At 34.6% G+C, this 14433-nt stretch overlaps 1 protein-coding gene and 1 long non-coding RNA gene across 2 annotated transcripts in view; both read left to right on the top strand.

Annotated features, from left to right (window-relative positions):
* The window catches only part of LOC118017000, a 36969-nt gene extending 29239 nt beyond the window's left edge, over window positions 1–7730 (top strand). The window contains exon 6 of the long non-coding RNA XR_004681010.1: window positions 6816–7730. This is a non-coding gene — a long non-coding RNA (uncharacterized LOC118017000). The remainder of the gene's footprint in view (window positions 1–6815) is intronic.
* A 119-nt stretch (window positions 7731–7849) lies between these two features.
* Window positions 7850–11469, top strand: LOC118017147 (ATP synthase subunit d, mitochondrial-like). Its single transcript, XM_035015073.1, has 2 exons — window positions 7850–7894; window positions 8120–11469. Exons 1-2 carry the CDS (start codon window positions 7850–7852, stop codon window positions 8678–8680), a joined length of 606 nt encoding a protein of 201 aa, XP_034870964.1. The 3' UTR covers window positions 8681–11469.
* The last annotated feature ends 2964 nt before the right edge of the window (window positions 11470–14433 follow it).

Here is a 14433-nt window from a genome sequence, read left to right as displayed (position 1 = left end):
TTAGTGCATATTTATTAATCATCACTTCATTTTACTTTACTCATTACATTTGTGACTTGACCCAGCCCTACCTAACCATGAAATATGTGTATATATATGTGTGTGTGTTTGTATAACATTATATATAAGTAACTTGATACAGTAGCTGATGTTGCTTTGGCCCTCTTTATTCAAGTTGTTTTCATTTGAATTATCTCCATTGTCAGGTTGTCAAAGTCCATTTTCTTTTACAGTCTTGCTTTACTAGTAACCCTCTTTTTTAAATGTTATCATTATCTTTTAATTTTTCTTCTTTTGAGGCATAAACAAATCCCAAGGTCAAAGACTGGTGGGACTGATGCTCACTGACTTCAAAAGAAAGGTCTAACTGTAGGGAGAGGATCTTTACAGGTATGATGTTCCATTATAACCAGCTTTACCATCTATACTAAATGGCTTGTAAGAGGCCATGAAATAAAAAAAAGGAATAAGATGGCACTATATTCAATGAAAAAGTTTGATTGTACAATTTTTTTTTCCTCAAAAAGGCTCAAATATTTCTGTAGTAAGATTGGGCTTTCCCTTCCCATGCCTTATAAGTAATTATTAAGTATAACTCAGTGTGGGTTTTTTTTTTTTTAAGGATTTTATTTATTTGAGAGAGAGAGAGTGAGAGAGCACAAGCAGAGGGAGGGACAGAGGGAGAAGCAGACTCCCCACTGAGCGGTGAGCCCAATGCGGGGCTTGATCCTGGGATTCTGGGATCATGACCTGAGCTGAAGGCAGACGCTTAACCAACTGATCCACCCAAGCACCCCATAACTCAGTGTGTTTTTAAAAATCTTGTTTCTTGAAAACATTATTTTAAGATGATTTGTCTCAGTATTATTATTTTCACATTAAGCCTACCTCAAACATTTTCAGTTGGATTAGACTGGAAATTTAACATTATAGTGCAAGTCAAAGTTATTTAGTGTCTAAACTTGAGTTTGTCTTAACTAGAATAATTTATATTGTAGTTATTATAAATACTACTTGTTAAATATTTAATAATTATAATTATATATAATTGTTATTAATTAAATTAGTAAAATTAGTTAAAATTAATAATTTACTCAGCTCTATTCTGAGTGCTTTTTATATCGTTATGTCTTTGTAACAGTTATGTGGAGTAGGAATGATTATCCCAGGTTTATAGACAAGGAAACTAAGACTCAAGAGTTCAATAATTTGCACTGACCAGTGACTGACCCAGGATTTCAACTATGTGACCTCAGAGCTTCTGTTCAAAGCTCCTGTTTATAAGTGTGGTGTTAAGCTGCATGAAACGTTTACATGTGCAACTTGAGAATGGGCTGCTTCACTTTTGAGGCAGTCAGCCTAGTTCACAGTGATTTTGTACTACTGACTGAGGTACACCAAAATGTATCTGACTGAAACATTTGCTTTTGTGACTTTATGTGAACATAACATTTTAAAAAAAGATTTATTGATTTATGTTAGAGCACGTGCTTGCTGGGGCAGGGCAGGGGAGGGGCAGAGATAGTCTCAGGCCGACTCCGTGCTAAAGGTAGAGCTCCACATGGGGCTTGATCTCACAACCCTGAGATCACAATCTGAGCTGAAACCAAGAGTCGGGTGCTCATCCCACTGTGCCACCCAGGCGCCCCTATGTGGACCTAACTTTTGACAATCTGTCAGTATATTACGTATACTTAATGTTGTGTGTGTATGCTGCATGATGCTTCCTTGGGAAAACTTGGTGAATCTTTAGTGTCTGCCCCACTCTTTAGGTGGTAGAATTGCTGTTTAATATATAAGTTTGCTAGAGGCTGAGACCCTTGTTCTGGGGGATTATTTACATATGCATATAAAACAGATAGGCTAAAATGATATTAGTTCTCTCACAGATGTGTAATAAATTGTGAAATGTTAGTTTGACAGTTGTTGAGGAAAGCTAAATGCCTAAATTGTGTAGACATTATGGATTTTTTTTTCTTTTCTTTTCTTTTCTTTTTTTTTTTTACAGACAGAAACCATTGAAGGACTTTAGGATGCAGATTGTGTTGTCTTTAGCATACATGCAAGGTCTTTTGTTAGTGGGCCATTGCATATTGCTTCAGGCTTACCTCCAGCAGTCCTCTTCCTTACCAACCAGTGTCTTGTGTACTCCTTACATGTCTACCTCAGTTAAAATGAATAGCTTGGGGGTGCTTGGATAGCTCAGTTGTTTAAGGGGCTGACTCTTGATTTTGGCTCAGGTCATGATCTCAGGGTTGTGAGATGGGGGCTGGTATTCCACACTCAGCAGGGAGTCTGCTTGAGATTCTCTCTCTCCCTCTCCCACACCCCCTCATGCTCTCATGCTTGCTCTCTCTCTTAAATAAATAATTAAATCTTATTCCCCTCCCCTCCAAAAAACCCTGAATACCTTGTAGTTATCCTATCATGATTAGGTATTCAGCACTTTTGTCTTCATTAATACTTTTCTTCTTACCATTATGATCTTTTCTCTGTTCCCTGTTGAGTACCAACTTTTCATTCAAGATTCAGGTTTGTTTCTCTTTAAGGCTTTCCTAACTACTGACCTTTCCTAACTACTGACATTGAACCTTATCTTCTTTGAGCCTTTCTAGTGTATACTTCTATTCTAGAACCTTATATTTTATATTTATATACCTTTATATTTTATTGCACTTATGTATTTATATGTCTTTTTCTAACTAGACTGTAGATAGACTGTAGATTTCTTAATGGCAAGTATAAAGGCTATGTGTCTAATTCATTTTTATGTCCCCAGTTTTTAGCATAATACCTGGTATATATAGATGCTTAATAAGCACTTGTTAAATGGATGAATAAACAAATGGTTAAATTATAAAGGAAAGAAAAGATTATCCTCACAGTTGGTATGATAATGGTGATAATGTGCCTTCCAATGTGGAGTGCTACTACACTTATCAGGGAAAATTCAGTGTTAAAAACAGTATCTTTCCTGAGGTCTGATGGTAGTCATACTAGCTTCTTACAGTCAGTATAGTGTATGTCTGGAGTTTTGTTATCTTGAACAACTAACCATTTATTATTGAAAATTTACCCACAAAATTTCAATGGTTGAATTTTTTCATGAATAATATATTTTAATAATATAGGTCTTGACTTAAAGACTCTATCACTTCCTTTAAGGAGATCCACATGTGCTTTGGTGTTACAATCAGTCTAAAGTTGGAAAAGGACCCTTCTGCTTGAAAAATAATGAAAAATACATCAAGGAATGAACCTACTTGTTATTACACTTAAAGTTCCATTTGCTTTGCAACTGTAACTCTTATGTTATGGAATCCTGATTAAAAAGGTTATAATGGCCAGTATTATCAGAATGACAAATTCCAACATAGGTTAGTGGTTTTACATTTAGAAAAACACTAATGGGGACGCCTGGGTGGCTCAGTCTATTAAGCGTCTACCTTCGGCTCGGGTCATGATCCCAGGGTCCTGGGATTAGGTCCTGTGTCGGGCTCCTTGGTCGGGAGGGAGGCTGCTTCTCCCGTTGCCCTGCTCTGCCTGCCACTCCCCCTGCTTGTGCTCTCTCTCTGACAAATAAATAAATAAAATCTTAAAAAAAGAAAAACAAAGAAAAACACTCATGTATCATATTACTCCTTTAGTAATATGCCAAACTTCAAGTTCGTTTATATTTTGTTTATTTGAGGTTAAATGTTCTTTGGCCATCAGCTTACATTAGTTTTAACTAAGGAAATATTATACTATGAAGATAGTAAAAGGAAGCTTAAGGCTTCTGATATTATCTATATTCTGTTAAGTGAGTTTCTTTGTTTTAGGCTATATAGAAACAACTTAAGAAAATATACTGAATTAAAATTTGCTATGTTGAAATAGCATAGTCACTAAATAATTTATATTATTAGGGGAGTGTCAAAGGGTTTGAACAGAATTAAATTTCTTTGCTCAAGCTCTAAACAGTAAGACTTTTAATTTTGTAGGAAGACATTAAATACTCTGGTCATTCAAGTTGTATATCCTTTAAGCCTATTTAATAGTCAGAAACTTGTAAGTAAATATGTGTGCTGCTGAGAAACAGTGATCAAAAATGGCAATAAAAGTCACATAATGAAATAAGAATACTAAAAAAATCCAGGGATTTTACACTAGCTCATTATTCACTACATTTCTGGCATTCTTCATGATTACAAATCACTTGATTGACTAACTAGACATTCTCAAAGTGAAGTATGAATCAGGTTCATTTTTTTCTGGTTGATAGTTGGCACATGCTGTAACTCTTATGCTTTGTGATATATCAAATTCTTATAACAGTGATAAGAGATATAATCAACTCTTTATTTTAAGAAAACTATACTGTCTTTTCAAAAAATGAAATGCAGTTGCTAACATTTTAACAACACAATGTAATCCCTACTTTTGTATCTCAAGGTGGAATTCACAGTGATGACGTTATTTTTCAGATTAAGATAAATCTGTAGACTGATTTTCCGTTAGGCATAAAACTCCTATTGATATCAGTTCTGTAGGCTTCTTGGGCAGTTGCTTGAGCCTAGGTTACAAAAACAGTTGCATATCTTTCCTTAGTATTTAAAAATGAGTGATGAAGGAATTGTATATTTTTAACATTTTTCTTTGAAGGGAATGTAGTTTTTCCTAAATACCTAATTTGTAATGAGGCCATGATGTTGCATACTTTAAAATGTGGAACATTTTAATGGTTATTAATAAAGAGGGTCTCTTTTTGAGTTGGGAAAAGGGTCCATAGTGACCTGAATCTTGATCTTTCCATTCGTAAAACTTAATCAGGGGGGTAAATTCTGCTTTCAAATGCATTCTCTTCTCTTTTGACCTAATAATAATCCTATATGCATTACTTCACTAGCAGTTGAGTGGCAGAAAATTCCTGTAGCACAACTGCATTTGCTTTAATCCCATCCACTCAAGCAATTGAAAATAAAATGGGTGTTTCTTAATGTGATATATTCAAAATTTGAGAATCCTGTGCAGAATTCAGTCATTGCCTTAGCAAAAGTGAGGTTCCTTCGTTGAAAATTGTCAGGCATGGGAATGTAGAGCCATTTGTTTAACAGTGTTATGAGGTCCTCTTACTAAAAAAAAAAAATTACATATGTACTTTTTTACATAGGTAAAAGCAATTCTTTGTTTCTTATGAAGACAAAATCATCAAAGTTAGTGGAAGCTTTACATATATAACAGTCACAGAATTGTACTGCCATACTTTTTCCCTATGTAAAAGGAGAGTACTTAGTATTTCAGCATTCCAGTGGCTTTAACTTACTTTCTTTGTTTTCTTTTATGAGCAAGATTTCTTTATATTATAACTAAAAATTGTTTTATGGCTATTCAGTTGTAAAAATTGTTTTATTGCCCTTACATTGTCTTTAAAAATGTTTTACAAAAATTTTTTTGAATGATATCGATCCACTATATTAATTTATATGAAAATGTAGAATAGCATTGTGTAATTACACATAATTTTAGAAACACGATTATAAGCTTTTTAATGTTTTGTTCTCTTTAAAATTGTCTAAAGTTTTTGAATTTATGCGTTAGCCACCTTAAAATTTAATTTTTAATCCCCTAACCATTAATTATTTTAACTATAACATGGCTATTAAACATCTTTTATGGGATTAAAATTTTATTTCTGATTAGGCAATGAATTATATAATCAATTATTACATCCATTTAAAAATTATGACCAAAATATTAATCCTCCATAGATGTTTTTAGCAATATAAACCATCCTGGTAGAATTGGAATTAAGGAATTAGAAATGGAGAGACAGAGGATCAATTTATTAATTACAGAAAAAACTTTAAGTCTTTTATAACTTCAGTAGATTTTGTGAAATGACCATAACTAAACTGGGGTCATAAAATGCTGCCATTTTCCAGGCTGGCTTGATGCTTTTTACTTCTTCGACATAGCTGTGCGTTTGGAGCGGCATTATTTCCTCACATGGATTGAGGTGGTAATATATGATAAAATGGTTTTTTGTTGCTGTGACCAGGCAATAGGACTTGGGAATAGAAGAAGACAAGGGTAGAAAGAGGAGACAAAAATAGGCTTTCAGGCCACAGAAATGTACTGAATTTTTTTGATCATTTTTTTATGTTTAAATAAAAGAAGCTGCTAGATTGTCTCCATTTTGCGATGTACAACCTGACTGCTTCCTTTAATTGCTTCCTTTGAACAGTTTAGCATTAGGGTAATCATTGTGAGAGGGAATGGGAGTATCTGGAGATTATGGAGAAACTGAAGGAAAATATTCAAGAAGGAATTTCTGGTATTTGTCTTTCTCAGTAAGTGTATAAAGGGGTTAAAATGTCCAGGATAAATAAAATCAGCCAAAGGCTTGTGTTCCACAGTTTATACTTTTAACACTTGATATTTATTCTCCCTCCCTTACCCCGCAAAATACACATGACAATAAAATGAGCACTTTTGTAACGTGGTCCACGTGTCTCAGGTTACATAAATATACTGCATTTCTCAATATCAACATTACATTGGTGTACCTATTCTAGTTTTTATGCTAAAAATGATATTTTCTATTTTGGTGATATGAAGTGAGTTTTTAAATAGTATTGGAGGTGCACCTGGCTGGCTCAGTTGATAGAGCATGCAACTCTTGATCTCGGGATTGTGAGTTCAAGCCCCGTGTTGGGTGTAGAGATTACTTAAAAATAAAATCTTTAAAGATAAATAAATAAGTAAAAAGTATTGGGTATTTTTGGTTAAATCCTTCATTTGACTGGATTTGATAAGCTATTTCTCTTCCTTAGGCATATGCTAACAGGTAGAACTACAGATTTATAGGTATGGAGTACACAATTATGCTATCTTAGTTTTTATTACTAATATGGCATAAGTACATTCTATATGATTTCAGTTGTCTATGTTGTTGATGTTATGGATAATCTTTAAAGAATTCTGTTTTAGAATCTCTTTTTAATTGGATTTAATGATACATAGTTTTGATTCTGAGAAATCTCTATGTTATTATGCAAAAAGGCTCAAAGGACATGAATGTTAAATGTGATATATGTTGGTTGGGATCTGTAATCTAGGATTGATATCAAAGAAAAAGCATTTTGTTCTAGTTGAAACTAAAGGTTGAAAGCAATATATAGTATCATTTGGTGTGTTCTACTTTTGATGTCTTCTTAGTACTTTAAAGCCTCAAAAAACATCATTCACTTTTGTTGGCGGATCAGTCAGGGTTCCCCAGAGAAACAGAACCAATAAGATACATATACCATATACATATACACATGTATATTTATGATCTATTTTAAGAAAGTGGCTCACCCACTTGTGTGGACTGGCAAGTCTAAATTCTGCAGGGCAGGCTGGAAACCTAGGAGATAATGCTACAGGCTGGAGGCAGAATATCTTCTTGTCCACAACCATCAGGTTTTGCTCTTAAAGCCTTCAAATTATGAGATGAGGCACACCCATATTTTTGAGGATAATGTCTGTTCTTTAAAGTCAACTGATGGTAGATGGTAGCAACATCTACCGAATACTTTCATAACAACACCTGGATTAGTGTTTTGTTAAATAACTGGGTACTATATAAAGTATAACCAAGTTGACATATAAAATTAAACATCACAATTGGCCTTTTTAAAAAATATTTATGTCATAAGTCACAAAAATGCCTGGGGTCAAGCTATCAGACTGTTGCCACAGAACATATTGGGCAACTTCCTTGAAGTGAAAACTTTCAATTCCAGAGATAGTAGCTGATAGCCATTTGCTTATTAAGAATTATTAATTAAATGTTCTTTAAGTGCTAGTATTGGAAAAGAACAGCATGCAAAACTACAAATGGACTCTACTTTCATGTATACTGATTATTGTTAATGCTTAGGAAAGAGACAAAAAGTGGTTTTTAACCCAAAGACAAACCCATTTAATAAGAGCCCAATTTTACTGGCTTGCCTTATGTAAACTTTTATTACATAAACCTTCTATCTCAAGGTCTAAAATTGTCAACTTTCTCTTTAATTAAATAATTCATATTACTTTGATACTGTTCTTTAGAGATTTCCAAGAACAGTTTTGGAAATTTTTCATGTTTTAGTTCATTGGTACTGTGGAATTGACTATTTTTAAGGCACCATGTCCTGCTGGGCCACCAGGGTTGGTGAAGGATCTCAAGATAGCTGGGCGAAAACTTGCTCTAAAGGCCATTGATTGGGTAGCTTTTGGGGAGATCATACCCCACAACCAGAAGGGCCTTCCTAACTCCCTGAAATCCCATAATGAGACCCTAACCTCTATATTGGCTGCTCTCCTTGAGAATCTACTTGTTACTGACTGGACTTACTACAAAGCCAGTGTGGTGAAGCCTGGCTTGGTAGATGACTTTGAGAAAAAGTTTAATGCCCGGAAGTTTCCTGTACCAGAGGATAAATATACTGTTCAGGTACATGCTGAACAAAAAGATGATGTGAAAAGTTGTGTTGAGTTTCTGTCTCAAAGGCCAGCATTGAGGAATATGAAGAACGAGCTGGAGAAGATGAAGAACATAATTCCATTTGATCAGATGATCATTGAGGACCTGAATGAAATCTTCCCAGAAACCAAATTAAACAAGAAGAAATATCCCTATTGGCCTCCCAAGCCAATCAAAAATCTATAAACTTGAGTTGGAGAGAAAGCTCTGGCCTTGTATTACAAACGTTGGACATTAAAAATAATTACATGGTAATAAAAAAAAATAAAGCACCATGTCCTTTAATCTAGAAGTAGAAACTCTAGTCTGTCATTGTTTACGTAATTTACATTGACCTTTTGTTTATTGATTATGTGTCATTATAATAAATAAAAGTTCTTTTAAAGTTAAGAACTTACTTATGCTAGATACTTTATGAAACGTCTAATTCCTTCAATCATAGTTCTGTTTTAGAGATCCGGAAACCCATGTTCAGAGATCAGGAAACCCTTGTTCAGAGAGTGACTTTCCCATGGTTATATAAGCAGTAAGTGATGGAACAGGATTCAGACTTTATTCAGATGCTGTTTGAATCTGAAGCCAGTAGTTTTTTCTTACCCTACTCAGCTTGTCTTTGTATGAAACTTAGCAAGGCTACTGGATCTTTTGGGACAACCTATATAATTATATATTCCTTAATATATAAGGATCCATGTTTTCATTGTAATTTAGGGCTTATTTAATAAAGGTTTCTGTCTTTCATAGTGTATGTAACTTTTGCCAAATGATTAAAATATATCATTTCCCTTTTTGTCTTGGTTGCCCATAAGCTCATGGTTAATATTAATACTCACTTTTAGTAATTTTCTCATCTGTGGTTCCTCATGTAATTATGTCCTGTGTTTGTTCATTTAGTTGCTAAGTTCTTCCCTTAGTTTTAAATTAACCTGTTGTATAACAATATTTTAAATTATAAATCACCACAGTCTTTTAAAGATTCTAGATAGACAAAAATGAATATAAAATATTTATTATTTTATAATCTGATTGTTTTGTTCATTGATATGTCCAAGTACCTAAAACAGTAGATAACACAGAGTAGATATTAGTGAATGAGTGGATTGAATTAATCTATTTCTCCTAGACATCTAGCTGATTCCAAGTGGAATTTAAATTTATTTACACTTAATATATTTACTGACATGGTAGACTTTGCTATTTTACTTTACATCTTCTATTTGACATGTGTTTTCCATTTTACTCTCCCTTCTTGCTTTCTTTGGATTGATATCATGATTAATTTTATGTGTCTACTTCACTGGGCTGGAAGGGTACCCAGCTACTTGGTCAAACATTCTTTGGTCAAACATTCTGAGTATGTCCATGAGGGTGTTTCTGGATGAATTGGTAGACTGAGTAAAACAGATTGCCCTCCCAATATGGGTGAGCCTCATCTAACCTGTTGAAGATCTGCATAGAACTGAAACATTTAGCTTTTCCTGGGTCTTAAGCTGGCTGGCTTTCAGACAAGAAATAGACTTGGCTTTTCTGGTTCTCAGGCCTGTGGGCTTGGATTGGAACTACACCATCAGCTCTCTCCTGGGTCTGCAGTTTACTGACTGCAGCTCTTGAGACTTGTCAGCCTCCATAATTTCATGAATCAACATATACATCCATTCTGTTGGTTTTAGTTCTGTTTCTCTGGATGTTCCTGAGTAATACAATTGATAATTTAAAATTTTTCAATTTTTCCTCTAATTTAGAAGTTCTACAGTCTGTTTCTGTTCATTTATTGATTCTAGAAATAATAATAAACATAATGATCATAGCCTAAAATTACTCAGTACCTTTAACCTCCTTTTGGATAATATAAAGATTTCACAACTTTTTAACCCCATTTCTTCCCCTCCTGACACATTGTTATTGTGCTTTGTATACTTTTTAATCCCTGAGACTTTAATGTTACTATTTTTTATATTTTATATTTGTGTACAAATACCTATTTGGCAGTGTATTTGCTGTTGCTTCTTCCATGTTAGATCTTATATCTGGAATACATTCCTGCTCCTAGTAGTTTATTCTTGACCATTTCGTCTAGAGACTGTTGATGACACACTCTGTTTTATTGTTTTGACAAAGTTGTTTTATTTTGTTAATTCTTTAACCATATTTTGCTGGGTATAAAATTCAGGATTAGCAGTAATTTTGGTCATTATGTTTAAGATCTCATTCCACTGTTTTCTGGTTTTCACTGTTGTTTTTGTGATGTTATTTATTGATTTGACTTTCATATATATGTATGTATGTGTATATATATGTATATCTATAGCTTTGAGGCATACTTTGTTTATCATGTAATTCATCCATTTCAAGTATATAATTTGGTGATTTTTTTTTTTAGTAAATTTAGTTTTGTGTAGCCATCACCACTGATTAGTTTTAGAACATTTCTGTCACCCTAATAAGAAACCTCATGTCCATTAACTGTTAATCCTCATTCTGCCCCCCTTATCCCGGACAACATTAATCTATTTTTTCTGTCTCCGTAGATTTTCCTTTTCTGGAAATTTCATATAAATCAGTCATAGAATATGTGATTTCTTGTGGAGGCATTCTTTCACTTAGCAAAATATTTTTGAGGTTCATGTATGTTGAAGCATGTACTAGTAATTTATTCTTTCTGTTGATGAATAGTATTCCACTATATGGATATACCACATTTTGTCTCTCCATTCATCAGTTGTTGGACATTTAGTTTTTTTCAGGTTTTGACTATGAATATGAATAATGCTGCTAAAAGAATTCATGTGTAAATCTTTGCGTATGTTTTCATTTCTTTTGGGTAGATACCTAAGAGTAGAATTGCCCAGTCATTTGGCAAATTTATTTTTAACTTTTTACAGGAGACTTCTAGACTTTTGTCCAAAGTGTTTGCATCATTTTATATTCCTACCAGTAGTGTGAGGATGCCTGTTTCTCCACATCCTAGCCAACATTTGTTATCATCTATTTTCTTTTTCTTTTTTCTTTTTTTTAAGTAATCTCTACTCAGCACAGGGCTCAAACTCATTACCCCAAGATCAAGAGCATCTCTACTGACTGAGCCAGCCAGACATCCCTATTATCATCTATTAAAAAAAAATTATCATAGACACCTAGTGGGTGTGAAATTGCTTCTTATTGTAGTTTTAATTTGCATTTCCTAAACCAGTGATATTGAACATCTTTTTATATACTTATTAGCCATTCATATATATTCTTTGATGGGAATTTATTTTTGAAAATTTTACCCATTTTTGAGATTGGATTATTTGTTTCCTCATATATAAAGGATTCTTTGACTATTTTGTATATAGGTCCCTTATAAAATTTTGCAGTATTTTCTCCCACTCTGTTGCTTGTCTTTTAATTTTCTTAATGGTGTCTTTTGAAGTACAAAAGACTTGAATTTTGGTGAAGTCTGGTTTATCAGATTTTTTTGGTGTTATATCTAAGAAATTTTTGCCTAACCTAGCATCTTGAAGGTAATCAACTGTGTTTTCCTTTAAAAGTTTTAGCTCTAAGGGGCGCCTGTGTGGCTCAGTTGAGTGTCTGCCTTTGGCTCAAGTCATGATCCCAGGGTCCTGGGATTGAGCCACACATTGGGCTTCTTGCTCAGCAGGGAGCCTGCTGCTCCCCCTGCTTGTGTGTCCTCTCTCTTTCTGACAAATAAATAAATAAAATCTTTAAAAAAAAAAGAATTCATAGAGAATACCAAAGCAATTTTGACAAAAAAAAAGCAAAGCTGGACAACTTATACTTTCCAGTTTCAAAATTTAATATAAAACTACTTCAGTTTTTATCAACATGATATGGTGCTGGCAAAGGATAGACATGTAGATCACTAGAATAGAAGTGAGAGTACAGAAATAAATGTTTATACTTATGGTGAACTGATTTTCAACAAAGGTATAAAGGAAATTCAGAGGGAAAGGATAGCCTTTTTAATGAGTGGTACTAGGAAAACTAGATATCCATATGCCAAAAGATGAAGTTAGACCTTTATCTCATACTATATACAAAAATTAACAGAAAATAGATCAGAGCACGGGGCAGGGTGCCTGGGTGGCTCAGATGGTTGGGTGTCTGCTTTCAGCTCAGGTCATGACCTCCAGGTCCTGGGATTGAGCCCCATGTTGGGCTCCCAGCTCAGTGGGGAGTCTGCTTCTCCCTCTCCCTCTACTCCTCCTCCTGCTGTGCTCTCTCTGTCTCTGTCTCTGTCTCTGTATCTCTCTTAAATGAATAAATAAAATCTTTAAAAAAAATAGAGCTAAATGTTAGAGCTAAAACTTTTATTTTTTTTCTGAGATTTTATTCAGTTATTTGAGAGAGAGGGAGCACAAGCAGGCAGGGTGGCAGGCAGAGGCAGAGGGAGAAGCAGGCAGAGGGACAGACCAACTGAGACATCCAGGCGTCCCTCTCTATGAATTCTATACAAATTTTGCAATTTTATGTAATTTGCAATTCTGTATAAATTTTAGGATTATCTTACCAATTTCTGTCAAAAGGCTGCTGAAGTTTTGGTAGGGTTTGTGTTGAATATATGAATCAATCCGGGGAGAGTTGCCATTGCAACACTCTTGAACTTTCTACTTCACAAACCTGGCATCTGACCTTCTTTTGAAGGTAACTTCCTTTTTTTCCCCTTCCACTGTGGTTGCTTTTAAGGTCTTACTTTTTCCTTTTAGATTTAAGTAATCATGTGATGTCTTTAAATGTGGATTTCTTTTTATTTATACTGCTTGGGAATTTTTGGCTTCTTGATTATGTGAATTGGTGTTTTTGATCAGTTCTGGAAATTTTGTTGATCTCTTCAAGTACCGTTTTTATAAATCTAAAATACCATCAATTGAAACATGCACCATTTATGCACCACCAAAAGAGAACAAAATGTTACTAATGCCTTAATAGTAGTATTATGTGGGGGCACCTGGGTGGCTCAGTCATTTAAGCATCTGACTCTTGGTTTCAGCTCAGGTTGGGTCTCGGGGTGGTGAGATGGAGCCCCATGTCATGTTCTGCGCTCAGCAGGGAGTCTGAGATTCTCTCCCTCTCCCTTTGCCCCTCCCCCAGATTTCACTCTCTTTTTTTCAAGATTTATTTATTTGACAGAGGGAGAGCAAGAGAGGGAGCACAAGCTAGGGGGCGTGGCAAGGGAGAGGGAGAAGTAGGCTCCCTGCCGAGCAAGGAGCCTGATGCGGGGCTCGATCCTTGCTTGATCCACCCCACGCACCCCTCTCTCTCTCTTAAATAAATAAATCTTAAAATAATAATAGTATTATGTGATGTATGAATTGGTCATACCCTCGTTGCTTAGAAATTTGTCATTTTCCCAAAGGATTTGGCAAACATTTCTTCATTTGCTTTGTTTGTGCATAGATTTTTTACCTGTATCTCTGTAAGAAAGCATAGCACAATTTCATGTATTTGTATCTTACTTCCTGTAAGTAATTAGCTTTTTCAAGATGTTCAGGTCAGTTCTGACTGCTGTAACAGAATCCTATAAACTGGGTGACTTAAATGACAAACATTTCACAGTTCTAAAGTCTGGGAAGACCTAGATGAAGGTGCTGACAGATTCAGTTGTCTGGTGAGGATCTTGTTCCTGATTTGCAGTTGGTTACCTTCTTGCTATATCCTCACATGGTGGGGAGAGAGATCATTTCTGTCATGTCTTTTCTAGTAAGGACACTAATCCCATTCATGAGTTTCACCCCTGAGACTTAATTACCTCCCAAAGGCTCTACCTCTAAATACCATCAAATTAAGATTAGGATTTAAACATATGAACTTTGAAGGGACCCAAGTATTTAGCCCATAGCAGAAGAATATAATGATTACTCATTTATGGCCATTGTTTCAGTTATGAATATTTGTTTCACCAGGGTCAGATTGTATGTCTGTGTATACACATTAGCTTC

Source organism: Mirounga leonina, unplaced genomic scaffold (genome assembly GCF_011800145.1).
Source record: "Mirounga leonina isolate KUSES-001 unplaced genomic scaffold, KU_Mleo_1.0 Mir_168, whole genome shotgun sequence".
Lineage (NCBI taxonomy): Eukaryota > Metazoa > Chordata > Mammalia > Carnivora > Phocidae > Mirounga > Mirounga leonina.
Note: the sequence above shows the minus strand (reverse complement) of the source record. Positions and strands in the feature narration are given on the sequence as shown.